The sequence below is a fragment of the Brachypodium distachyon genome, chromosome 4 (genome assembly GCF_000005505.3).
Source record: "Brachypodium distachyon strain Bd21 chromosome 4, Brachypodium_distachyon_v3.0, whole genome shotgun sequence".
Lineage (NCBI taxonomy): Eukaryota > Viridiplantae > Streptophyta > Magnoliopsida > Poales > Poaceae > Brachypodium > Brachypodium distachyon.
The window spans coordinates 5988587-6014972 of record NC_016134.3 but is presented as its reverse complement, the minus strand read 5'-3'; the positions used below and the strand labels follow the sequence as shown (position 1 = coordinate 6014972).

The following is a 26386-nucleotide window of genomic DNA, read 5'->3' as shown; positions in this document are numbered from 1 at the left end:
GAGCAAGCTGCTGAGTCAAATATTTCAGCACCCCGACACATTCAAAAGAGGCACCCTCCTGAACAGATTATTGGAAGCATGACTGAGAGAGTCACACGGTCAAGGTTTATCGATTCTAACTCTCACAATCATTCTGCATTTGTTGCTTCTTTTGAGCCCAAAGATATATCTCATGCATTTACTGATGAATCGTGGATCAATGCCATGCATGAGGAATTAGAAAATTTTGAGCGTAACCAAGTTTGGACTCTTGTTTCACCACCTCCAGGTCATACCCTTATTGGTACACGTTGGGTTTTTAAAAACAAACAAAGTGAGGATGGTGTTATTGTTCGCAACAAGGCTAGGTTGGTTGCTCAAGGTTTTACTCAAATTGAGGGCCTTGATTTTGATGAAACTTTTGCCCCTGTTGCTAGATTAGAAGCTATAAGAATTTTATTGGCATTTGCTGCATCTAAAGGTTTCAAGCTTTATCAAATGGATGTTAAAAGTGCTTTTCTCAATGGCTTCATTGATGAGGAGGTTTATGTTAAGCAACCACCGGGTTTTGAGAATCCAAATTTCCCAAACCATGTTTATAAACTCTCAAAGGCTTTGTATGGTTTAAAACAAGCCCCACGTGCATGGTATGATAGGTTAAAATTTTTTTTACTTGAAAAGGGTTTTACCATGGGAAACGTTGATAAAACCTTATTTGTACTCAAGCATGGCAATGATCAACTCTTCGTACAAGTTTATGTTGATGATATTATCTTTGGGTCTGCCTCTCATGCTTTGGTGTCAGAATTTTCAGAAACTATGAGCAGGGAATTTGAGATGAGCATGATGGGCGAACTTACTTACTTTTTGGGGCTGCAAATCAAGCAAACAAAGGAGGGCACCTTTGTACATCAAAGTAAGTATACGAAGGATCTGCTACGACGTTTTGGGATGGAAAACTGCAAGCCTATTATGACACCAATGGGATCTACGACGTCGCTTGATCTTGATGAGGATGGTGAACCTGTTGACCAAAAGATGTACAGGAGTATGATTGGTTCACTTCTTTATCTTGCTGCCTCTAGACCGGATATACAATTTTCTGTATGCTTGTGTGCACGGTTTCAAGCTTCCCCACGTACATCACATTTACAAGCTGTCAAGAGGATTTTCAGGTATCTACATGGCACCCAATCTTTTGGCATTTGGCTTTCTGCTTCCTCTAGTATCATATTGCGTGCATTTTCGGATGCTGATTTTGGAGGTTGTAGAATTGATAGAAAGAGTACATCTGGTACATGCTTATTTTTGGGTGATTCTTTAGTACTTTGGTCTTCTAAGAAACAAAGTTCTGTTGCACAGTCTACTGCTGAAAGTGAATATGTAGCTGCTGCTTGCTGTTGTTCACAGATTTTATGGATAATAGCTACAATGAAAGATTATGGGGTTATTTTAGAAAGTGTACCACTTTATTGTGATAACACTAGTGCTATATGTATTGCTAAAAACCCAGTGCAACATTCTAGAACTAAGCACATAGATATAAGATATCATTTTCTTAGAGATCATGTTGAAAAAGAAAATGTTGTGCTCAACTTTATAGATACCGAACGTCAATTGGCAGACATTTTTACTAAACCATTGGATTCTTCTCGGTTTGCTTTTCTTCGAGGTGAACTTGGAGTAATCAAACCATACGGGATGGTTTGAGGGGGAGTTTGTTCTTCGTGTACGATACTTGCTTCTTTTTCATTCTTTTATCTTTAATAAATAAAAAATCTGAAAAAGTAATGAGCATTGTATTCCATCCTGAAATGACATTTTTGCAACCACGTTTATGTTTTGAGGACATTGTCATTTTATATGTATGCTCGTATGAAATAGTCTATCACATGACTTCTAATACGAATGATAACTTGAACTAAATCTTGTCATGGTTAAACTTTGCTAGCTATTTTGGTTTTGGATACTTAATTACTAGCAATGATGAAAATATAATGGTATCAAGGTTCCAAATATACAAAGACACGTGGTGTCAAGCAATTTTTACTAAATAAATATGCCAATGTCGCACTACATCTTCACGAGACTGCTTATCATTGCACTTTGGTATGAACTTGGAGGTTGCTGTGTTTATTGAAACCTTTGTCTTAAGCTTCTGATTGCTTATCATTGCTTTAAGCTTCTGATTGTTAATCATTGCACTCTGGACATAGGCTTGGCATGGTGGTTTAAATATAGGCTTGGCAAGGTTGAATTGACTTGGCATATAAATTCAATGAAAATAAATATTATGCTTTTATAAAGTGCTTTGTTTAATGTAATGTGCTGCAAGTTATTTTGTATTCAAGTATTGATGTAGTTGACAAGGGGAGACCATGTTTTGCAATAAATTGTAACAATACTTGATTGTTAGTCATGTGTAGATTACATCATACTTATATACATGTCGAGTACAACTACTTTTTACATGACTTGGATGCACAATTATCATGTTCATGATGTTTCATAGTGCTCATTACAAGAAAAAAAAATCGCTTTTAGTTTAAAAAAATTGAAGCGGGGGAAATATTTTTGTGTGGTTTTGATGAAATTCATTGTCAAAGGGGGAGAGATTTGAACACATATACATACCATATTTTACCTTTCATTGGTGTTCTTTTATTGGTGTTTCTCCAACTTTTTGATGTTTTTCATTTTCTTTTCAAAACCTTGAAAATCTGAGAGTTAAGTGAATGTGTATGCCAATCAATGTTCAATGTCTAATGTTGTTAACGAAAGGTTGCCAATGTTTTCATCAAGGGGGAGATTGTGAAATCATATGTGATGTGTAACATTGGCAAGTGTTTTAGATGAAACATTGATGTGGATACTTTGAATAATATGGATATTTAAGTGATGACATGTATCTTGTTTGGACTTAGTGCTTTGCTAGTGGTGTGCTGATCCATTAGTTTCTTATGTGAAAACATGGCGTGAGTTGTGTGAAACTTACCCTGAGTCAAGTCGTGGACTTGTGCTCGTACTGGTTATTTGTGTGTTCGCTTTCAGGTGTTGCCGGAGCTAGAAGAACGTGGTCGATGACGGGATCGAGAGACGAAGCTTGGGAAGCTGAGGTCGAGGATCAAGGTCATGCGGGACGTTCGTGCGAAGGAACAATGGAAGTGAAGGCTACGATGATCCGGGAGGGCACCGGTTTGTCGTATGTTGTTTATACCGGAGATGTACGGTATTGGAGATATTCGATACGTGATGGTCGAGTTTTGAAGACATCACAAGAAGAGTTGATGGCATGAAGTGACATCGAGGTGAAGATATGTAGGTCCAGCCGTGGCTGGATGAGAGCTGTTTAAAGATTAAACAGTAGCGTCATTAAGATGGCGTCGGATGGAAAAGTGATCAACATGAAAGTTGTGCGCGTCGTCGAGACGAACAACTTTGATTTTGGAGTCATCTCAATCCGAGGTCGTATGCGGGCCCCACGGGCAAAATACTGATCGGGACAGAGGAGTCCGTGTTGGATTCGGATTCGGTTTAGGGTTGCGAATTTTCCCTTATAAATAGAGGGCATCCTAGCTAGGGTTTTAGCAAGGACGTGAGGGAACTCAAAGCTTTGGATCTAGATCAATTCTTGGAGAGTTCTTGGATGCATGGTTGCATCTTTTGTAATCGATCGACATCGTTGCAATAAAGAGATTCGTTGGCGGTGTCATCTCTGTTCTTCTCGGATCTTCGTGAAATCTTCGTGCTAGATCTTTCTAATACTTTGGTGCAGGTTCATCACAAGTTTATAATACTTTGCTGCAGGTTTATCACGAGATCAAGAGAAGATTGCAATTAATTCATCTTTCTTGTTATTCCTCGAAATTGGTTTTAGATTAATCCTCGTAACTTTCTGTCAGCTGTTACTATTTTGATCATATCTTTTGATTGGTAAGTCCGATTGAGGTGATTCTTGTTGCGTTGGTTAGATAATTTTAATACCTTTCTTTTCCATACTCATAAGTATTTTTTGGTTCATCCAATCAAAAGTTACGGCTGTTTTACTATCACGGACAGAAAGGTGATTTAGGGTTTGAACTTTCGGGAAAAGTTTTAATTTGCTTCCGCGCAATCATTCACCCCCCCTCTGATTGCCTATCTCGATCTCACAAATATGAATCTATGTCATATAATCATATATTAATAGAGTAATTTGTGGTTAAAGCATTGGTCAAAGGAAACATAATACGTCCCTTATTGTTGGACGGAGGTAGTATTATTCAGATAGCTTTTACTTTCTACGAGCTCTTGTATATGGTGGTGATGTATATAATATACACTAGCTCTTGCTAACATTACTCCTCCCAGAAGCTGTGTAGCTTTAACCTTTGTGTCCATGTCCTCGATTTATATACCCATTTTAATTGCTGGAGTACATTGGTCCCCTGTTATGGCATTGTGTTTCATGCCGTTTCCAGTCATAGTCAATATAAAAAGTGAAGTGTCCAATTCAAATTCTTAATTTTATAGACATCTAAACAGTACTACCTATGTTTCATAATTCTTGTCGAAATCTTACATGTGCCTAGACATCTTTTAGAAATAGATACATCTATTTTTGGACAAATTTAAGACAAGAATTATGAAACGGAGGGAGTAGAATTCATAAAAATCAGTTTTAATTCTCAATCTATGTCCAAATGGCGGGGGCAGCGGAAAGACAGAATGTGGTAGTTTTTTTTGACCAATATGAATGTGGAAGTTTATCCGACCGAACTCCACGCTGCTTCAGTCTTAAGCATTTCCCGCCTTCTATGCCAGAGGGGAAAAACTTTAGAACAAAAACCGAAATTGGTCGAGGCCGAGAAGAGTTCCTCTATCACGGTCCACCGGAAGTCGGAACAGTTAACCTTTGGGCCGGAAGCCCGATTTTGGGCCTAAAACCAGTGTAAAATCTGGAGCTCACAAAATATCCGACGGAAGTTTAAAATCATGGTTGATTCACCGTGTTCGTTTTCTTTTCCGGCTGCTTTTGGCCCAATATGACAGAAAATGTTACGGAGGTCAGCAGACCCGGAAAGAAATTCGGAGAAGAGAAAATAGAGGGTGACCGCCGCGCATGCGCACCCCGCCGAGCTCTCTGCCGCCGGCAGGTTCTTCGGGTGATGCCTGGCGAGCTTCACGTTTCCTCAGTCCCAACTTGCTGGTACCCGTCTCCGTCTGGCTCTCCTCTGCTCACGAGTCGCGACACCTATCGCCGCCGCCGCACGCCATGTGCGTCCGTCGATCTCTCGCCGACCAGAGGGTTATTCGGGTGGTGCTGCGTCCCTATCCTGCAACCGCACCTTGCCAGCAAGGACGGAGCCAGAAATTCAACATGAGGGGGGCGAGTTGGGATTAGGGGGGAGGGTGAAATTAGAGACTTCAACTATTTTTAAGTGATTTTAATGAGCTGATTAGCAAGTATTAAGTAAAATGAAATTTGTTAGGGGGGGCAAAGCCCCCCGGCGCCCCCCCTTGGATCCGTCACTACTTGCCGGAGCTCCATCTGCCGCGCCTCCGTTCTACCTGCTACCGCCGTAGGGACCAATGGAACTCCTGCTGGTGCTAGACGAAGGCCTAGCTCAGCGAAAGCAGCAGCGCCTCAACGATGATGCGGCCACGCAAGCACTTCTCCAAGCACTCCGTCGCTGATCCTCAAACTTAATTTCTATTATTTCCTCGATCCACTGCTAGCTCCGTCGATTTCTCTCCAAGGCAAACCAATTTTAGGTGCACTTAATTTCTGTTCTTCCATCGCTTCCAAACGCCACTTTCAGATGAGAAGTAAATTACAACGGTTTCATTGGTACTCAGAAATTTACTCCTGTATGCATTTACGGGTGGAATATTTTGCAAACCTCCCAAGCGGGGCCTCGTAGATGGCCCATATTTCTGGGCCAGCCACGGTCCATCGGAAGCGAGAGAGAAGCAGGCCTTATCCTAATCGTTGGCCACACTTTAACACTAACGAGTAACGAGCCCAACTACGTGGCCCATACAACATAACCCACAGCCCACTAGGGTTTTGCTTCCAGGTATAAAACACCCTTCTTCTCCTACCGCACCCCTTCCTCCTATCAACTCCACCACAGAGCGGCGGCGGCGCAGGCGCAGGCGAGAGAGCTCCAGCCATGGTGCACGTCAACTTCTACCGCAACTGTAAGACCACCAAGCGATCCTCCTGCCCCTTCCCCTCTAGTCTCTCCCCTTGTTCGAGTCTATTCGTCTCTCGATTTTGTTGCCCGCGCTGTGATCTGATGGCGTCGGGTGGGGTGCATGCATAGGCTTAGCACCGCGAGTTGCTATAGGTAGGTAGGTCCTTTTGGTTCCTGCTACGACGGCGTCTTGCAGCGATCGGAAGGTTGAAGATGTCTCAGATTTATGGCCCGCGTGCTTGCGGGGTGATGCTGAGCGAGTGAAAGATGTAGATCACATCGGTTTTATAGTGGTGTGAGCAGTTCTCTTGTGTAAGGTGTCATAACCCTATCTTTCAAGTCTGGGTTTGAGTTGTGCAGGGCTTGATGCCTTGACGGTGCTCTAGATCTAGGTCATGGAGTCCCTTATCTGAGCACTAGTCATGTGGTTGCATCCAGCTCTTGGATAGGCTCCGTCAGTAGATTCCTATCGGTTCTAGAAACAAGTTTTACTGTGAGTTTACATGCGGTCCATCATGTTTACTGCTATCGAATTTAGCCTGACGTCTAGCCCGTAAAAGGAGTTATTACTTGGAAGTTAGAAATTCATTTAGGAACTTGGAATTAAGTATTCAATTCCCACCATAATAGTTACGTAAATGGTTATAAAATGGTGAAAGTTGATGCCCACCCATTTGCACTTGATGCTAGTTTTACCTTGGCAGGATATATTTCTTTTAGAACATGCTCATGTTTGTATTTATTTTAAATGGAAATCAGAGCCATAAGTATGGTTGCATGCTTGTATTTCTTTGGTGCTTGTGGATTTAAATGGATCCAAGAATTCTCACTTTCTAAAGTAGTAAAAAGTGGATCCCCGCTTATAGTGCACTCTACAATACGTCACCTTTTGACTTGGTACACTCGGAGGGGACCTGCTCCTTTGATTTATGAAGGTGGATATTTTTTTAGTTCTGTACTGTTAGTTGAAATGGAGAAAAGTACCATATACCAGTTTTGCAATTGACCACTTGCAACGCATTTGAAATAGCTGCACATACACTCCACTTTGTTCTTTGTTGGCCTTGAATTCATGTTACATGTGATGCCCACATTTTTTTATATTGGTAAACCGATCATGCATTATTTTCGTAGTCCTTGGTTTCATACTTAAGAGTACTGTGTTTTCTCCTGCAGATGGGAAGACATTCAAGAAACCAAGGCGTCCCTATGAGAAGGAGCGGCTTGATGCAGAACTCAAGCTGGTGGGTGAGTATGGACTGAGGTGCAAGCGTGAGCTGTGGAGGGTTCAGTATGCTTTGAGCAGGATCCGTAATGCTGCAAGGCACTTGCTCACCTTGGATGAGAAGAACCCCCGCCGTATCTTTGAGGGCGAGGCTCTTCTCCGCCGCATGAACCGCTATGGACTTCTTGCTGAGGGTCAGAACAAGCTTGATTACGTCCTTGCCCTTACTGCTGAGAACTTCCTTGCAAGGCGTCTTCAGACCCTTGTCTTCAAGGCTGGCATGGCAAAGTCTATCCACCATGCTCGTGTCTTGATCAGGCAACGTCACATCAGGTATGCTTCTGCTTTCCCTTATCTCAGTTCATTGTTTTGGCACATGCTCGATGTTATGGTTACCAGCTCTATATTTGCATGTGTATCTAGTCCTCAATAGATTTTGATAACTGTTATATATTGGCTACTATGTCCCAAATGATAATAAGAATATGTATGAACCATTTCTGATGAGTATTGTATGATGCCATTAATTTCTGTTCTCTAAAATTCATGAAAGTAAACGGAGTACTCTTAATGACATTTGTTTGGTTCCATTTTCATGATTTCAATCCTCCTTTTTGTTTGGTGAAAGATTAACAGCCACATAGATACAATTGCTCCAGTTTATTGACATGCTGAATTATATTCTCGCTTACATATGTTTGCTGGGAATGGTTATATGCATGCCTCAATTTTATTTACTTACCACCTGGATGTTAGTTTGGCATACCATTTTTCTTGCATGTTTTTAGCTTTGATCAATGTTTCTGTTAAGCTGTTAGCTTTTTAGATGAAATAATAGATATAATTTCCTTGAAATCACATTGCAGGGTTGGCAGGCAGATTGTGAACGTCCCATCGTTCATGGTGAGGGTTGAATCTGAGAAGCACATCGACTTTTCACTGACCAGTCCATTCGGTGGAGGCCAGCCAGGCAGGGTGAAGCGGAAGAACCAGAAGAAGGCTAGCGGTGGTGGTGACGCTGGTGGCGACGAGGATGAGGAATGAGAAGGAAGTAGTAGCTGTTCCCTAATATTTTATCAAATATAATCATGAGAATGTTGCTGTCATGAGTACTTAGCTGGCTGAGAGGCCTAAGACTTGTCATCGGTTTTCCTCTAGGCAGGACGTTTTGTCACTTCATCTCTGTGTTGTTAGCCTGTACTTCTGCTATGTTTGGAGCTATTTAATCGTGATGCAGTTTCTTTATATGTTTTTTACCATGCTCTGAGATTCTGGTCACATAGCCTATCTTGCGTTATGTCATTTGGTGATTTACGTAGTGGAATCAGCTGGAGTGAACCATCGTGTTCCTTCCAGGCCTGACCCATCTGCCGCAAATAACCTTAGCTTTGTTGCTCTGTTACGAGAAGCTAACGTATCGCCGTGCGTAAAGGAGGCAGGCACATCAGTTGGTGTTGGACTGTTGGCCTTCTCAGCTAACTTAGCCAAGCCAGGCAGCTAGCTTAGCCAGGCTACGCTAGTTTGGTTTATTAGCTCAGCTAGCTTAGCCAGGCCAGGCAGCTAGCTAGCCTAGCTGAGAACGTAAATAAAATAGTAAGATTTGACTAGTCAAATTTTAACTATTACATGATGCGGTTGTTTTCTCAAATCGGTTTTCCTTCGAGAGCAAGGATTTGATGGCAGTTGCTGACTAAATTGCCATAAAAACAAGAATATTTTATCAGTACCAAACGCTTAGCCTTGTTTGGCATGGCTAGTTTTTGCTTTGTCGTAGATCCAAACGCACCCCTACTTTCCTGATCATCAGCCGACTGACGTGTGATACATGGCCGTAGGTCGACGATGGTCTCGTGGTTATCGTGAATGAAATTTGAGGAAAAGTGATGTTAAAGTCCTGCTCCTATTTTTGGCTGAACATATAAGTTGTGCAAAGAAATATGAAAAATAATAATACAAATAACAAAAATGATGCCCTGGCTCTTCTATTAGTTACTCCCTCCGTGCCACATAGGTTGGCACGGATTTGAACTAGAGCGTTTCTTGGTGCCATATAAGACCTGACATCTGTGCCCACATGTTAGATTTGTGTCAGTAGTACCAGCAAAATGATGTCTTGAGATTTTTGAAAAGATAACCCCAAAATTATGGTTGTGTAAATGAAACATTGTGCTTTTGTTGGGGGAATGATGCATCTGGCTTGACCAATGGGCGGAATGATTACTTTCTTCCCGAGTGAGTTGCCTCAGACCAATGGGTGGATTGATTACTTTCTTCCCAAGTGAGTTGCCTCAGAACTCACCTCTCTCTTCCTCAATTTTCCTTTCATTCCTCGAGCGAGCTGCCTTGGGGCTCCCCATCTACTCTTCGTCAATTGTCCCATTCCTCTGCTTGCATCATGTCGGGGCCATCAATCCTGCCCCAAATGCTAAGGAAGTTCTCGGTGCCGTTGTTCTAGGAGCTTACCTCGGCCCTTCTTTGCCCTAGATGAAAGAGACTGCATAACTCACTTATGTGAGCTCGGTTTAGAGGTCGAAACATGGTTTCTTCGTGCCATAAAACCTAGGGGAGATGGGATCTTCGGTAGATCTTCCGAGCTTACGAAATCCAGTGGTTGTCAAGCTTCAACATGCCAGAATCGTCATTGCTGAGTCCGAATGTGGTGAGCTTGACATCTCAGATGTTGATGGTAAGAGGTTATTGAATGTTGTGTTGTTTTAAAGTTGCATGTGTATTTTCGCTGTGTTGCACACAGTGAAAAACTCTATTCATTAAAAACTTGAAAACTTTCAATCTCAGACATGAGATCTCAAATAAATGAATCAGGCGAAGGGTGAAATCTCTGATCATTTAAACATATTTTATGGTTGCGTAAAATATGGCTCTCTTTTTATCTTACTATTTTTGGAAGAAAACAGAGGATTTCAATCCTAAAGAATAATTCTTGTAGATGTCATTTAGATCATAGGATTTGCACAAAAGGAATTTCCTAGGATATGAACTATTAGTCCAAATTTTGGAGGAATCCATCCATGAGGTCTAACCTCATTGAAACTTCCTTTTGAAAGTTCCAGTGCATATTTTCTCTATCTCTCTCCTCTCTTACTCCATTTAATCTCAAAATTCTTATATTTTCCTACGTAGCATCCAAATACTCTTTTCAAACGATATGTGTTTTATTTCTATAGTATTCAAAATGCCATGACATTTCAATAATATATTTTTTCTTATTCCTATGCTTTGGATTTCTATGATCTAAAATGATATGGACATGATCACCATGGATACGACCATTAGAACCATAATTGTTGAATTATTTAGTAACAATTATAATAAGGTGAATTCAATTATTAAATGTGCTCAATATATTACTTGCAAAGAGGCAGACCTACTATCTTGTTATTGAACTATATAAGTCCAAAGTAAAGATGATGTGTGATAGCATGCAACGGGAGACGGAAAGTGAGTCCTATCAAGTATACTTTCCATAAAATCAAACGGCAGATGATTTGGAGTTTGCTAGAGAAAGATATCCCGAATTCAACTTGAATCTGTCAGGAGACCCAATTTTTTTTTTCACCTAGGCCGCATTGAAGACCAAATCAAGCAAACAAGTACATGTTGGAAAGATAATTTTGAGATCTTTCCAAAGGATCCAGCCCCACAAGGAGATTTGACACGTGCTGACCGTGATGGACGAAACAATCTGACGGATCTGTTTTATGTTTTCAAAAAAGTTGTACTTTGTTAGGAAAGTTAGAAATAAATCTGGATTTCGGCCTCCTTCTAAAGGTGGACGAAAATACCTCTCACTCCTCCTTTTATATACTCCATGTATTTACCTATGAAGTCTTGAGTTTTGCTTGGTTAAAAGTTAGCCATTGCTGCAACTTCGTGTTGAGACCATCTGCTTTCCGCTTTCGGAACCACCAACATATCGTTTCGTTGAGACACCAGTTTAATACAGCATATTCGCAATTTTAGATTGTACTAACAATTTATCTTGTTCTTACTTGTTCTTCGATCTCGTACTTCAATTTATCTTGTTTTTACTTGTTCTTCGATTGTTTGCAGGAACAAAGACCTTCGTGGTCAGGTTGACCGTGTCCCCGTATGGTTAATAACCCTCTGGAATTGATGTATCAATTGCTACGTCACAACCTTTCAGGCCGTAGTTGTATCGTCAACGTCACCTCCTAAACAAATCGAGAGTTACCAATCTCATCGAAAGATCGGGGCATCCCGAACCATATCACAAAGAAGCCATATAAATTCCACTTTAATCTGATCCATCCATTGAGATCTGATGGTTAGTAATGAAAATTTCTAAATTCCCATTAAACAGAGGTTTTCGCGTGATACGGAACAAACGGCATAAATATACGTTTAAAAACTGTGCAGCAGGCCCAGCTGTCAGATGGAACGAACGGATAGTCGGCCGCGATGACGTTGCGGGAAAAGAAAAAACATTGCGGGATCCGCGTCATAGCGACGAGCCCAAGCCCAAACTCGAACCCAGACCCAAACGGCCAAACCCACCTCCCGGTTGTCTCCTCCGCTCCGCCGCACCCACATCATCATCTCCCCCCGCTCTCGCTCTCGCCCTCGCCCAACCCTAAACCCCGGACCCCTTCCCTCTCAAACCCTAGGAAGGTCCAGGTCTCGCCGGCCGGATCCGCCCGCCCGGGGGCGCGGCGGAAGCGGAACCCCTGGAGGCCCTCTGCGGAGGAGAAGAGATCTAGGGGGGCGCCGAGCGAGGCACCAAGGGAGGCGGCAAGATGAGGATCATGATTAAGGGCGGCGTGTGGAAGAACACGGAGGACGAGATCCTCAAGGCGGCCGTGATGAAGTACGGCAAGAACCAGTGGGCGCGAATCTCCTCGCTGCTCGTCCGCAAGTCCGCCAAGCAGTGCAAGGCCCGCTGGTACGAGTGGCTCGACCCCTCCATCAAGAAGGTAACGAGACATTCACCCCCCCCCCCCTCCCCATAACCTTCTGCCGTGCTGCGTGTATTTTGTGATGCCTTGTTACAGAACGGTAGTGCTTTGTTAGTGAGGAACTGCGACTAGAAGCGGATTTGAAATGGGAGGATCCGAAATTGTGTGCGATGTGGAGTGATTAGAGATGAGATGATCTGTAATTAGGCTGTGAAAATGCTACTCGGTTTGTTTTCCCTGTAAACTGCTCAACATTTTTTTTTGTAATGCCTCAATTTTATTAGGCTGATTAGATAGACAACCCACAGACATGCTTTGAGGTTATGTTCTTCTCTCTTCATGCCATACCATCCTACAAATGTATATACTGTTTGTGACCGTCTAGTAATACAAATGGCTGGAGCTGCTCTAAGCTATGGGGTGCATGTATAGATTTTTTTTTCCTTATCAGTTATCCAAAAAATTAGTCTGTGCACCACCCTAGCACATGTAAAGGGCATCTTGATGGTTCAAAATACAACGGTCAAAGAAGGCTCTACACTTTGGTGAAACATGTCAACATTAGTCTAACTCCGCCCCTGGCAATACATATCATAAGTTTCTGTGTGGTAAACTTCCACCAATTGGAGCCAACTAATTATTTGTACCTGGTGTGATGTTCTCCTTAGTAAAAGTAATATGACATCTTCATGCTCTTGTCATACTCATTTTGTGGTGATGAATGTTATGTCTTCGCATGATGTTAAGCTGTTAACACCTTTTCTGTCATATAATTTTGGGGTGACGAATATTATGTCTTAGTAAAGGTAATGTGGCATCTTCCTGTTGTTAAGTTATATTCAGATTGTTAATACACCTTATGGGATGCTTAATTCTTCGTTAACATTATAATCCTATTCTTAAAGCTATATCATCCAGTAAAAACCAAGTATAGTTAACTGAACTTCATTTCAGTTTGTGTGGTTTACATACTAATTTAATGGAGTTGAGTGGTCCAAATAGCCCTCAATCTATACTTGGGATGCTCCTTTTAATTTGTTATCTTCTGTATTATGGTGTAGGTCTGTCCTGTTGTCCACTATCTGCTAGAATAATGATGATTTTGTCATTTCTCTAGCTTAACTAATTTGTCTCTGTTGATTCTAGACTGAGTGGACAAGGGAAGAGGATGAGAAGCTACTCCATCTTGCTAAGCTCATGCCTACACAATGGAGGACTATCGCACCTATTGTAGGTCGAACACCATCTCAGTGCCTCGAGCGTTATGAAAAATTGCTAGATGCTGCTTGTGCAAAGGATGAAAACTATGAGCCTAATGACGACCCAAGAAAGTTGCGACCTGGTGAGATTGATCCAAATCCAGAGTCAAAACCTGCACGCCCAGATCCTGTTGACATGGACGAAGATGAAAAGGAAATGCTTTCTGAAGCAAGGGCTCGCTTAGCTAACACCAGGGGTAAAAAGGCAAAAAGAAAGGCAAGAGAGAAACAACTTGAAGAGGCGAGGCGGCTTGCATCACTGCAAAAAAGGAGAGAATTGAAGGCAGCTGGTATTGACAACCGGCACAAGAAAAGAAAGCGAAAGGGAATTGACTATAATGCCGAGATCCCTTTTGAAAAGAGACCTCCTCCAGGCTTTTATGACACTGTAGGTGAGGACAGGCCACTTGAGCACGTTCAGTTTCCAACTACTATTGAGGAGCTCGAAGGTAAGAGAAGAGTGGATGTAGAGGCTCAGTTAAGAAAGCAGGACATTGCCAGGAACAAGATTCTGCAGAGACAGGATGCTCCTGCTGCAATAATGCAAGCGAATAAACTCAATGACCCTGAAGCTGTCACAAGAAGGTCGAAACTAATGCTTCCACCACCCCAAATTTCTGATCATGAATTGGAGGAGATTGCAAAGATGGGTAATGCTGGTGATCCTGCTCTAGCCGAGGAACTTGGTGAAGGAAGTACTGCTACGAGGACTTTGCTTGCAAGTTATTCCCAGACTCCAAGGCTTGGTATGACACCATTACGAACACCGCAACGTACTCCTGGTGGGAAGGGTGACGCTATTATGATGGAGGCAGAGAATCTTGCACGTCTAAGAGAATCACAAACACCTCTTTTAGGAGGGGATAACCCAGAACTTCATCCATCAGATTTCTCTGGTGTTACACCACGTAAGAAGGAGATACAGACTCCGAATCCCATGGCAACACCTCTGGCTAGCCCTGGCCCTGGTGTTACCCCAAGGATTGGTATGACACCTTCCAGAGATGGAACTTCCTTTGGTTTAACTCCAAAAGGTACTCCTTTCCGGGATGAGCTTCGCATAAATGAAGAGGTGGAAATGCAGGACAGCGCTCAGCTCGAGCTTCGTAGGCAGGCGGAATTAAGAAGAGGCCTGCGATCTGGTTTTGCTTCTGTCCCACAGCCTAAGAATGAGTACCAACTAGTTATGCCATCTATCACAGAGGAGAAGGAGGAAGTTGAAGAAAAAATTGAAGAGGATATGTCAGACCGGTTAGCACGAGAGAGGGCTGAGGAACAAGCAAGGCAGGAGGCATTGCTCAGAAAGAGATCTAAAGTGTTGCAGAGGAGTTTACCTAGGCCACCTGCTGCTTCAGTGGAGATTCTCCGGCAATCGCTAATTAAAGGTGGTGAAAGCAGAAGTACCTTTGTGCCTCCTACGTCACTTGAACAGGCTAATGAGCTAATAAGTGAAGAGCTGCTTAGGCTCCTTGAGCATGATAATGCTAAATATCCTCTTGATGAACAAACTCAAAAAGAGAAAAAGAAAGGGAGCAAGCGTCAGGCAAATGGGGCAGCTTTTGTCCCTGAAATAGAAGGTTTTGATGAGCATGAACTAAAAGAGGTACACTTCTTCCGTGCTCCTTTATCTTTCGTGTTTGATGATGTACTGTATATCCAATCTACTGATAGCATATACTCTGTTTTTTTATAGTATTCGCTAGATCAAATTAAGACTTCAAATCCTAAGGCTCGTCATTGTATGCACATCACTGATTAACATAGCAGTATGATATATAGCACCCGTATGTTGTATGAGAGCAGCAACCAAGTTTAATAGTCATACCAGGTCTAATAGTCTCATATTGCTATTCTTAAAGTCGCAACCAAGTTTTCGTCACACATGTTTTTCTAGAAAAATGCTAGAAATCCATGAGGCCACTAATTAGGTTATGCGTGCATCACTTGGCTATCACATTGTCAATTGTCATGGAAAGAGTAATATAAGATTGCTTGAGAAACAGCCTCTCCTGGGTGTGGGAACTGAAAGTTGAGGACTTATCAAGTCTGATTGTATGAAACATCAAGATAGTAGGTGGATTCTACAGTTTGAAAATTTGTTTCTCTGGAGTAGAATATGTAGAAGTTCTACGTTGATGTGTGAGTTAGAATTGTTTTGTTATGTACATCACGTTACACACTGTAAAGCACAGTGCAGTATATCTCTGCACAAGTTTGTGTTTTTTATTCTTTCTGCAGAAAGATTCAGATACACAGATACTAAATTATTGGAACAACTTTTCAAGATAATTGTATTTGACAGTTTAGTACTTACCTCTTTCCAGTTTCAAGGGCCTACGTGCATCTCTAGGTCAATGATCTAACTAACGACATGAGTTTTGTATCACAAAAATTATATCATTAGAAACTTCAAATGTTCTATTTTCTAATTGTGTAATTTTTGTGATATAAAACTCATGTTACATTAGTTAAATCATGGACCTAGGGAGTATCTACTCCCTCCGTTCCGGTATATGGGGTCCCCCACGCATCCCTAAGTTGAAGATCTAACTAATGTAACATGAGTTTTATATCACAAAAATTATATGGTTAGAAACTCCAAATGTTCTATTTTTAAATGATATAATAATCATGTTATATTAGTTAGGTCTTCAACCTAGGATGCATTGGGGCCCCTTATACCGGAACGGAGGGAGTACTTGCTATAGCTTTTTGTTCTTTTCCATTGAGCTGGGGTGGGGAACTCGTCTGGCATAGCATTCTAGAATGCAGGTTTATTCTTTCTCTAGAATGCAATTTTTGTTAAGTGGTTTGTTTAACCTTATACTACTATCAGAGTTCACCTCGTGCCTCATTCTTATTTACAAAGTTTAGATTGTTTTTATTAGTTATTTGTGTCAGTCCTGTTTGCCTTTTGCAGTTTATATAATGATGGAAAAATTGTTCATATAGCTTCATTTCTTCATTGTCAGGCTAGTTCTATGGTTGAGGATGAGATTCAGTTTCTTCGTGTGGCCATGGGGCATGAAAATGAATCTTTTGAAGATTTCGTAAAGTCACATGATGCTTGCCAGGAGGACCTTATGTTTTTCCCTAGTAACAACAGCTATGGTCTTGCAAGTGTTGCTGGAAATGCTGATAAGATTTCTGCTTTGCAAAATGAGTTTGAAATTGTGAAGAAGAGAATGGATGATGAAGCAAAGAAAGCTTCTCGGCTTGAGCAGAAGATCAAACTGCTGACTCAAGGATACCAGGTTAGTTGGGATTCATCGTCTTCTTTGGAGTATGACTATATTAATTTTAACTTCCTTCAGTCAACATGCCATACAGCTTGGCTATGCTAAATGCTTCTCTTTAGTTGGTTTAAGGACACTTTTCTTCCATCTGTCCACTATGTTAGCTGTCAGTTAAGATATATGAATACTGATCTCATACTGTTTCTAACTTTTAATGTATTTTTGCAATGCTTATAGTTTTGTTCACTTGCTATTTGATTTGTTAGGTACGGGCTGCAAAATTGGGGTCACAGGTCCAAGACACCTTCAAGCAGATGGACACAGCAGCAACTGAACTTGAATGCTTCCAAGAGTTGCAGAAGCAAGAACAGATGGCTGGTGCCTATCGTGTGAGAAATTTGGCTGAAGAAGTGAATAACCAGAAAGCATTAGAACGCACTCTCCAAAGCCGCTATGGTGATCTATTGTCTGGTTACCAGAAGATCCAAGAACAACTTGAGGAGCACAGGAGGCAACTTAAGCTACAGGAGGAGGCAATAGAAGCAGAAAATCGTGCTCGGGAGGAGGAAGCTGCGGCGCAGAATCGTGTTGCTGAGGAAGAAAAGGAGAGGAAGAATCATAGTGTTGAAGAGGAATCAGGACAGATGACTAGCGCTACCAATGAAGAAGCTACAGAAAGCAAGGAAGTCAATGGGGACCAGATGGATATGGACAAAGCAGATGGAGAGCTTGTAGGCCCTATTCCTCCAGCACCGGACGCTCAAGTGGATAATGACGAGGCTTCAGTTCAACAGAGTACTTCTAATGCTGAGAGTGATGGCAATGCTGCCACAAATGATGGAGCTGGTGACAAGATTGATTCATCCAATCTAGAAGGCAAGGAGGATAAAACCGCCGGTGGCATGGATATTGATGCTGGTAGTCAGGAAGAGGGAAAGAATGCTGGTGCAACTGCTGTTACAAGTATAGACGTAGAAACCGCTGCTGTATCGTCAGATCAAGCTGTTTCGAATGAAGAGAATGATACGGTTCCTGAATAAACTCTTTCATATTACCTTATCTGCAGTGGCTCGGAGGTGGACACAAACAAGATAAGGAAGGCAATTAAGAAAACAGAAAATAACAAGTGCAAATTGTGCGATCTTTATCTGTATGTGTTGGAAAACATGTTGATGGAAGAACAAGCTGGCAGAAGAAATTATGAAGAAGCAAACTGAGTGTTTAAGTTGTAGACTAAACTCTTGTCTCTGTCCTTCAGTAGACGGGCTTGATGTGCCTTGTGATTTTTTGAGTTTCCGTTGGTCTGAACATTTTTGTATGGTACAAACCTGCCATTCACAATTTTCTATCCAAACTGCGAACTTGAGGAAAGAAGGGACTGATTCGTTTATTCTGTATTTCTGCTAGCAAACTGACCCTTTCTACTGCCTGCATTCATTATTTCTACCACTGCACATCAACAATGTGGACACCATTTATTTGCTTTCTATCCTGTGTATCTGTGTATGTAACCTTGCAGATTAAGATAGTTGATCAATCTTCCTTGGAGAAGATTGCTATTTTGGCTTGTTCTGCATATTTCATTATCCTACCTATTGCTTTTTGATTCGTGCTGCAATTTTGTTCATTCGTTGTGGATTGCATCCTAGTTCTGCCACGTTCCAAGTACTATTGCTCCATCTAACCTAGCGAAACAAGTGACTGCTGACAACTCATGAAACTCGACGTGGCAAAAGCAAAGGTAGTAATCCTGATCTTTTTCTGAAGGTCACGAACAAAGATCTTCTGCCCCAAGTGGGCTGCAAACCGTCGACAAGATGCCAAAAAGCGCACAGCTTGCGAGCCAAAAAGCGCAGGATCCCTGGGCCCATTCCCAGCCAACCATATGGCTCAGATCCTACACACAACGGATAACACGACCAACGCCTGCCCATCCCTCCTCCGTTTGGACCGATCCTCCTCCCCAAGCACAAATATCATCGAAATCCCCTTCTTCCCGGGGTCCCAAAGCCAAAGCCCAATCTCTCAAGAGGGAAATATCCTACGTCCGGAGATATTTTCTGGGGAGAAATGGGGCATATCTGGGTCACTGAAAGTGGGGCCAAAAGTGCACCGGATGCATCCAATTCATGTCTTGGTCTAGCTTATCCTGAGAGTCCCAACAAAAGCGCATTTGGGCGTCCCCTGGACCGTGGGAAAAGGTCGCCGAGAGAGTGGAGGGGAGGGGGCCAAGTCGTGTGTGTGTAACCGTTGTAGCCTCGAAATAGATGTGCCTAAATCGGTAAATCCTCAAAGATATTTGGGCTCAGATATTATGCATTTTCACCGGATCTCTATGTTGTATCTCTCTCTCTCTCTCGCGCCTCTTCTTACAAAATATACAAATGTTAAGCACCATTTTTTTTGCGAGGGGCATAAGGTGGAGGAAAAATATACCCAAATTAGCTTTAGTGACATAACATCAATGACAAGTCTACTAAGTTCAAGACTAATTTTCACAGAAAAAAGAGAGAGTAACAAATAAGTCAAATTACAAGCTCTCCGCTAAAGATCATAAGACCTACAAATGTTCTAGGTTGCAATTGTCTTTGACAGATGTACTGCGATGCTTTAAATTTGATCAACTATACATGTACCCTTATTATTATTTTTGTAAAAGAATTTTTTCCTTGAAATACCATATTGTTTAAAAGATAAAGCAAAGAGCTCAGCCTTTAATTAAGAAAGCCATAAGTAAGTAAAACCTTTTTGGGGCTAGGATCCAAAACACATTTTTCCTAGGCCTAAATCTGAAGAGAGCTCTTGCTCGACATGAAGGTACCTACCAACAAACCGACGACACTCCGTACTTACTCTTTTTTGAGTTTGATCTCTCTCCAATTGCCATGACGAGACAAAATCTTACAATGTGGGCTTTCTTGAGATGAGATCATCGGCACGGAGCTGATGTTGTGCCGTGGCGGAGCTAGCCCTTTATGGGAGCCTGGGCAAAATACACTGCAAACTAAAAAAAACTCAATATTTTTTGCCATGCATCTTGCTTGCTTTGATTAAAGGGAGTTTAATTAGTGGAGCCTGGGCAACTGGCCAGGGTGGCCGGGCCTTGGCTCCGTCCATGGTTGTGGCTCATTTGATATGTACATTTTAAAAGATTGTTTGGAAATAATTACTCTCTCAAGTCAAATATCTAATGACGCGAAACTCTTTGCACCGCGGAAAAATATCTTCAAAAATAGAAAGGCACAAAATGCTTCTTCCTGATCTAAAAACAGAAAGAAAGGAAGGCCAAAAGTGCTGTCCTCCAAAAGAAGAGAGAGAGTATAGAAAACCAGACTTGGCAAGAATCCTTCAACAGACACTCCACACCGGCATCATCACTCGTCACTCACTACTTTCGCGGCTATCCTCCTTGTATAAAACCTCCCCCCTCCCCGCTCTCTCCTCCTCCCACTCCTCTCCTGCATGCCCCAACGAACCATCTCCAAGAAACCACCTCACCCCAATCCCAAACCAATCCTCCCCACTCAATTCCCCATCCAGATTCGATCCCAGTTCATCATCTTCCTAGAAGGAATCGATCGATAATTAACACGGAGAGGCAGAGTGGCGATCGACGACGACGACGGCGAAGATGAAGCTTGACAGGGAGATGGAGTTGCTCCTCAACGAGATCCCCCTCCTCCACCACGGCGACCTCCTCGGCTGCGGCGGCGCGCCGCCCGCCGCCGCCGAGGCCGACGCCGACGCCGGCTTCGATTTCTCCTACCTCATCCAGGAGCTCGGCGAGATGGGCTTCGTCGACGAAGACGACGACGAGGAAGAGAATGGCGACTTCTCGAACTCTGTTTACCCCAGGAAGGCCAGCTCGTCCCCTACCAGCAACCTCCATTTCATGGACGCCGAGAATTTCGTGGCCGCGCACCCCTTCTCCTCCTCCTCCATGGCCATGTCCATGGCCGTCGACAAACACCGCGAAAGCAGGTCCCTTTTCGACCCTTTCCCCTTCTCCGCCACCTGCTTCGACGCCGCCGCGGCGGAGGACTGGGACCTCCCGTGCCCGCCTCCGAGATCCTCCTCCCGGCCGTGCAAGACGACGGCAAGCGTGAGGCAGAGGAAGCTGCAGGGCAACAACAATGGCGGCCAGGGCCAGGCGGCGGCGAATTCGAAGGCGTCCAAGTACGAGAGCCTGGTGGGCCTGCGGGGGTACATGTACCACGTGGCGAGGGACCAGCACGGGTGCCGGTTCCTGCAGCAGCGGCTCGACGACGGCAAGCGCGAGGTCGACTTCGTCTTCGCCGGCGTCGCCCGCCATGCCGTGGACCTCATGGTGAACCCCTTCGGGAACTACCTCATGCAGAAGCTGCTCGCCGTCTGCGACAGGGAGCAGAGGATGGCGCTCGTGCGGGCGCTCACCAAGGACCCCTTCGTGCTCGTCAGGATCTCCCTCAACGTCCATGGGTAAGATTATTCGAATTATATTGATTTGGTTTCAGATTTTGGTAATTTTGTTGTTCTTAATTTTGTTTTTTGGTTGCTGATTTTTGTTGTTATGGTTTTGGTTTCAGGACAAGGGCGGTGCAGAAGCTGATTGAGAGCCTGAGGACAAGGGAGGAGATTCAGCTCGTCGTCGCGGCTCTGCGCCCCGGCTTCCTGGAGCTCATCAAGGATCCTAATGGCAATCACGTCGTGCAAAAGTGCTTGCAAGCGTTCGAGGCCGATGATAACAAGGTATAACATAGATCTAAACTTCGTCCGAGTAATGTGTAGATAAATCAGATATCAATGCTCACATATTTGAGTTACAATTTTATTTCTTTTGTAAAATCTAGTCACTATGATGCCCAATGCGGGTATGCAACTTGTATGGTTCGATACACTGAATTTTACTGAACTGAATTTTACCACTGGACTGAACTGAATTTGCTTACTGGTCAGAGGCAACAAACTGACAGTTTTACCACTTCCAGCCGATCTTTGCTGCTGCTGCGATTTACTGCCTCGATATTGGTATGCAATGCCATGGTTGCTGCGTTCTGCAGCGGTGCATCGCGCGTTCCACTGGCGAGCACAAGGAGAAGCTGGTAGCTGCAATCGCTCGCAATGGATTTGAACTTGCGCAAGATGCCTATGGGTAAAATTTTGCTTTCTCCACCTTTAATTTTCCATGAAACTGTGAACCTAGTAGGAACATCAGCTGAGTAAATGAACCAGCAAATTTCATACCTGTGTATGTAGAACCTATTTGCTATATTTTCTTGTACTTTTTTTATTTATGGAGCTGACGAGTCTTATTTACTATGGTTGCAGAAACTATGTTGTTCAGTATGTGATAGAACTGAAGGTTGCTACTGCAAATGCAAGCCTGGCACAGCAGTTTGAAGGCAAGTACATCCACCTCTCCATGCAGAAGTTCAGCAGCAATGTGGTCGAGAAATGCCTGAAAGTCTTCAAGGAGGCTGACAAGGCAACTATCATCCTGGAGCTTCTTGCTGCGCCGCACTTCGAGCGGTTGCTTCAGCACCCATATGCAAACTATGTGGTCTACTCAGCTCTTCAGAATTCTAAGGTAAACAACATCTGATCCAAAAGAGCAGCAACCAGACACCACATTTTATTTTGACAGCAACTGATTCACCATTTTTGCAATTGTGATCACCTTTTAGGGCTCTCTTCACTCAGCGCTAACGAACGCGATCCGGCCTCATGTGGAACTGCTGAGAACCAGTCCTTACTGCAAGAGGATCTACTCACGAGCTTTGCTGAAGAAGTGAAGAGCTGACCGGAAAATTTCCACCATGTAACAATAAAGATTGTTGTCTTGTGCTATTTTCTGAGGTTCAAAAGGGATAAAGGTGATCACACCGTGTAGATTTGTATAGATCAATATTATTTGGTCGTGTGTTTTTATCTGCACCTGTATTCGGTGCACTCTTGTGTTGCCATAATCCATCTGGAATGGAATAAGTTCCAATTGAACAAGACATCATGTAGTAGATGTTGATTAATGTGCAGAAGATTGCTGCTAATGCTGATTCTTGTAACTTATTGTTTGCTTTTACTTGCACCTGTAATTGCTGAATCGGATGCTTAAACTGCAGTGGAAATATATAATTTACAGCCTACAGAAAGTTACTTTTGACTATTTTTTTTCTGATAACAGGAATTTTGTTGATTCTTATCATCGCATCAAGCGATGCAACCAGAGAAGTATATTGTGCAGCGCAAACAAATTAATTGGCCTGGAGAGCACGACTAAACCTCCTTATATGTCCTGCCAATTGTGTTTAACACTATCTAGACATGTTTTAGTGTCTAGATACATCCAAATTTAAACAAATTTCAGACATCCTTTTCGGGATGGAGGGAGTAAGGGTTTTCTCAGCTTAAAGATGTCGATTCATGTACACAAGATGGGATGTTTCTTTCGATCTTTCCTTTCCTTTCCTTTTATTTTTGTGAAACTTTTGCCTTGAGCTCAAGAACAGGTCTTTGAAATAAAGATTGGCTCAGTTAAGAATGTTAAACAAGATGGTATTTACAATGCCACAACTTGGTATGGTGTGATCGATATCCTTTTAGTGAGCTCTGCAGATAATAAGGGACTCAAAGATAACATGGAAAAAACGACAGCAAAGCGACAAGCAGGCTAAGCAACTGGAGCGCAACGCCAGGCAGGGAAACACATCATTGTCAATTCTCTCCAAAGATACTAGAGTTCCTGTCAGCTATGAAAGAAAAGGAAAACAGCTAGCTCATCACTGTTGTTACCTACGATCCCGAATTTTCATGATACCTCCTAAACCTAAGGTGTGCACTGAAATGTTCACACAATATAGCTCTCCAGAAAACTCTGCAACTGGCAGTTAGAAATTGATCCATATAGCATCCTCCCGAAGGTTGAAAGAATGGGGAAACAAGCCTGCATATTTATAGGCACTTTGTCAGATTTATTTTTTTGACCGAATTTTGCCAGATTTATTGGTCGGATGTTGCGAAATTCTGCAATGCAGTTTGATACTGAAGCATTTTTTATAGTCACTCCGTCCGGAAATAAGTGACGTCGCCAGAGGGAGTATTATTTAACACATGGCTTCTTCATGTCATCTACAGTAAAAATAATATTGTTCAACCACCAAGGCTTCTCCACTTTAATCAGCAATGAAGTGTAAAATGGTAAATGTAATTATACAGCTTTGCCTATACTTCCAAAGGTAGCTGCAAGGGTCACACTAGCATGGCAAATAGCGGAATATACAGTTTTGGGCTGGGTAGGTTACCATCGAGCCCACGCTTTATGGGAGGTTCATGTGCTATTATTCTCTGCATGGTCACTACAGCAAAAATGCCACGTATTTGTTGTTTTAAGACGCCAATGTATATCGTTTCACCATTGAGAGATGGATCCTATGTAAAGACACCTTCTGAAATGTTTGTCTATTTACGTTATCCAAACAAAAAAATATTTGTCGGTGAGAACACGCATGAATTTAACCATGCATAATCATTTTTTTTGCAGGTAAAAAGGATCTATTAAATCAAGCCATTACATCATGGAGAACCAAGTCCAACACAGAGCTAAGTTCACTAGAGTATGACTCAGCACGGTTCTACTATCTATCCTCTTTTACAAAAGACACTTGTCCACCTTGCGACAACAAACCACTAATCTCCTCAACCAGAAAGGCATAAATAGAGCGATCCTTCCCTACGTGCTCCCCTGCATGCAACACGTCCAGGCAGTCTGTTTCGATCGGCAACTGGCTTTGCTGCAGCGCCAGGGCAAGTCCCTCCATGCAGGTACAAAGCTCCGCTTCCGTTGCGTCGCCGCATTGGTCCAGGCCACGACAAGCTGAGAAGATGATCTTCCCCATGTCGTCCCTTAGAATCATGCCAGCTCCCGCAGCCAAAGACGAAGCTTGGAACGAGCCGTCGACATTAAGCTTCGCCCACCCCGGCGGAGAATGAAAGTGACTTCATGTTCTTCTATCGCTTCAAACTATGTGAATAGTCAAGTCCTTGGGAAATGCAATGCATCCATCGCATCTATCTATGGCACTCCTGTCTCTCTGTATATCTAATTTTCACGACTCTCTCTATTTCTATGTGGAAAATGGGCATGCAGTTGAAACTACATGACAAATTCTCCCGTACCCAATACTCCATCCGCACTGGATGGAGTATCAGGGAAGGGCATTACAGACTTTTCAAATTTGTAAACACTAAAAAACGAGATCTCGACCAGTGATTTTGCTGCGCCGCCGCGGCCTCCGCCCAGAAGCCTGCCAACGCGCCCTCCACCCTCGCAGCGAAGCCACGCCCTCCTTGCTACCCGCTCCTCACAGCGAGCCGCGGTGCCCTCCTCGCTCCCCGCTGTGGCCGCCCTCGCAGGTCGCAGCGCGCAACGGCGCCCACTTCGCTGCCCGCCACGGCCCTCGCCGCCCGCGCCCACCTCTCTGCATGCCAGCGTCGCCCTCTCCGCGAGCCGCCGCCCCCACCTCGCTGCCCGCCACCGCCCTTGCCGCGAGCCGCCGCGCCCTCCTCGCTGCCCGCCGCCGTCACCCTCGCCGTGAGCCGCTGTGGCACTCCTCGATGCTCGCTGCCCTCGCCGCGCGCCGCCTCGTCGCCTGCCGCCGCCGGCCGTGCTCCTCCAGCCCGCTCCGCCGGCTTCTTCACGGGGTTAAATTTCATTTTTGTCCCTGTCTTCTTAATACTCCGATTAGTTCTGAGAGGATACTCCAGATACCTAGTTTGGAGTATTAGGGAGTAAAGGCTGATCTCAGCCCTCAGATTAAAACAATGAACGGTTCATATTAAGTCCAGGGTACTGTAGAATAGCTCAACTATATATATACCAGCAAGTTGCCCGTGCGCTGCTACGGAACACCTTACATTGCGACGGAACCATAACATTTTGTGTTGTTCGATTTTCGTCACTGGTATTTATTAGTCCGGTTGGGGATTGAAGAATGGAGGCTGCAATTGCGAGTTGATTGGGGGAAGAGTCTGGCAAAAGGAAGAAAATACTAGAAGAAATTGGAGTTTGAAGTGATAGAAGAATATGAAGTCACTGTCATTTGGACGGACCCATTTGCCAGTGTTCAGGAAGGAGATGCATGCTGGGAGGTGAATTGATGATCACCAAGTGGAAACGTTATAAATAGAAAAGACAAAGTAGCAAAGTCTATCTTGAACCCTATACTTATTTAGAAGGATAGATGGAAATTGTATCGTTGATCCATAACTTTCTAATCCTTGTGATCAAAACTTACTGATCCATTTTTCAAACATAACAGAAATATTATGAGACGGTGGGAGATTAAGAGCCACAAAAATAGCTAGCCATACTAACCACACCATCTCAGACATGAGATGAATAACGATTTTATATCATTTCATCCTCATTACGGAAGCAATGCGCTTCTCTTCCAACTATGTTTACCAGGTTATCTTTTTGTGAGGATGACTCCTCGATGGAGGCACCACATAGAGACACCTCTTGGTGTGGTAATTGAGTCGTGGATGTATAACTCTACCCACCAGTGGTTCAAATCATGATGCTCACAGTTATACTTTA

General features: G+C 43.2%; 3 protein-coding genes across 3 annotated transcripts; all 3 read left to right on the top strand.

The window, feature by feature from the left end:
* The first annotated feature begins 6006 nt into the window (after positions 1–6006).
* LOC100832267 (40S ribosomal protein S9-2) lies at positions 6007–8642 on the top strand. Its single transcript, XM_003576130.4, has 3 exons — positions 6007–6162; positions 7335–7716; positions 8250–8642. The coding sequence occupies exons 1-3, from the start codon at positions 6135–6137 to the stop codon at positions 8425–8427; spliced, it is 588 nt and encodes a 195-aa protein (XP_003576178.1). The 5' UTR covers positions 6007–6134; the 3' UTR covers positions 8428–8642.
* Positions 8643–11904: 3262 nt separating this feature from the next.
* On the top strand, positions 11905–18209 carry LOC100830760 (cell division cycle 5-like protein). The gene is made up of 4 exons (XM_003576126.4): positions 11905–12335; positions 13464–15179; positions 16549–16830; positions 17079–18209. Exons 1-4 carry the CDS (start codon positions 12159–12161, stop codon positions 17850–17852), a joined length of 2949 nt encoding a protein of 982 aa, XP_003576174.1. The 5' UTR covers positions 11905–12158; the 3' UTR covers positions 17853–18209.
* Positions 18210–20166: 1957 nt separating this feature from the next.
* On the top strand, positions 20167–22870 carry LOC100829831 (putative pumilio homolog 8, chloroplastic). The gene is made up of 5 exons (XM_003576124.4): positions 20167–21270; positions 21378–21540; positions 21780–21943; positions 22120–22378; positions 22476–22870. Exons 1-5 carry the CDS (start codon positions 20444–20446, stop codon positions 22581–22583), a joined length of 1521 nt encoding a protein of 506 aa, XP_003576172.1. The 5' UTR covers positions 20167–20443; the 3' UTR covers positions 22584–22870.
* Positions 22871–26386: the final 3516 nt, after the last annotated feature.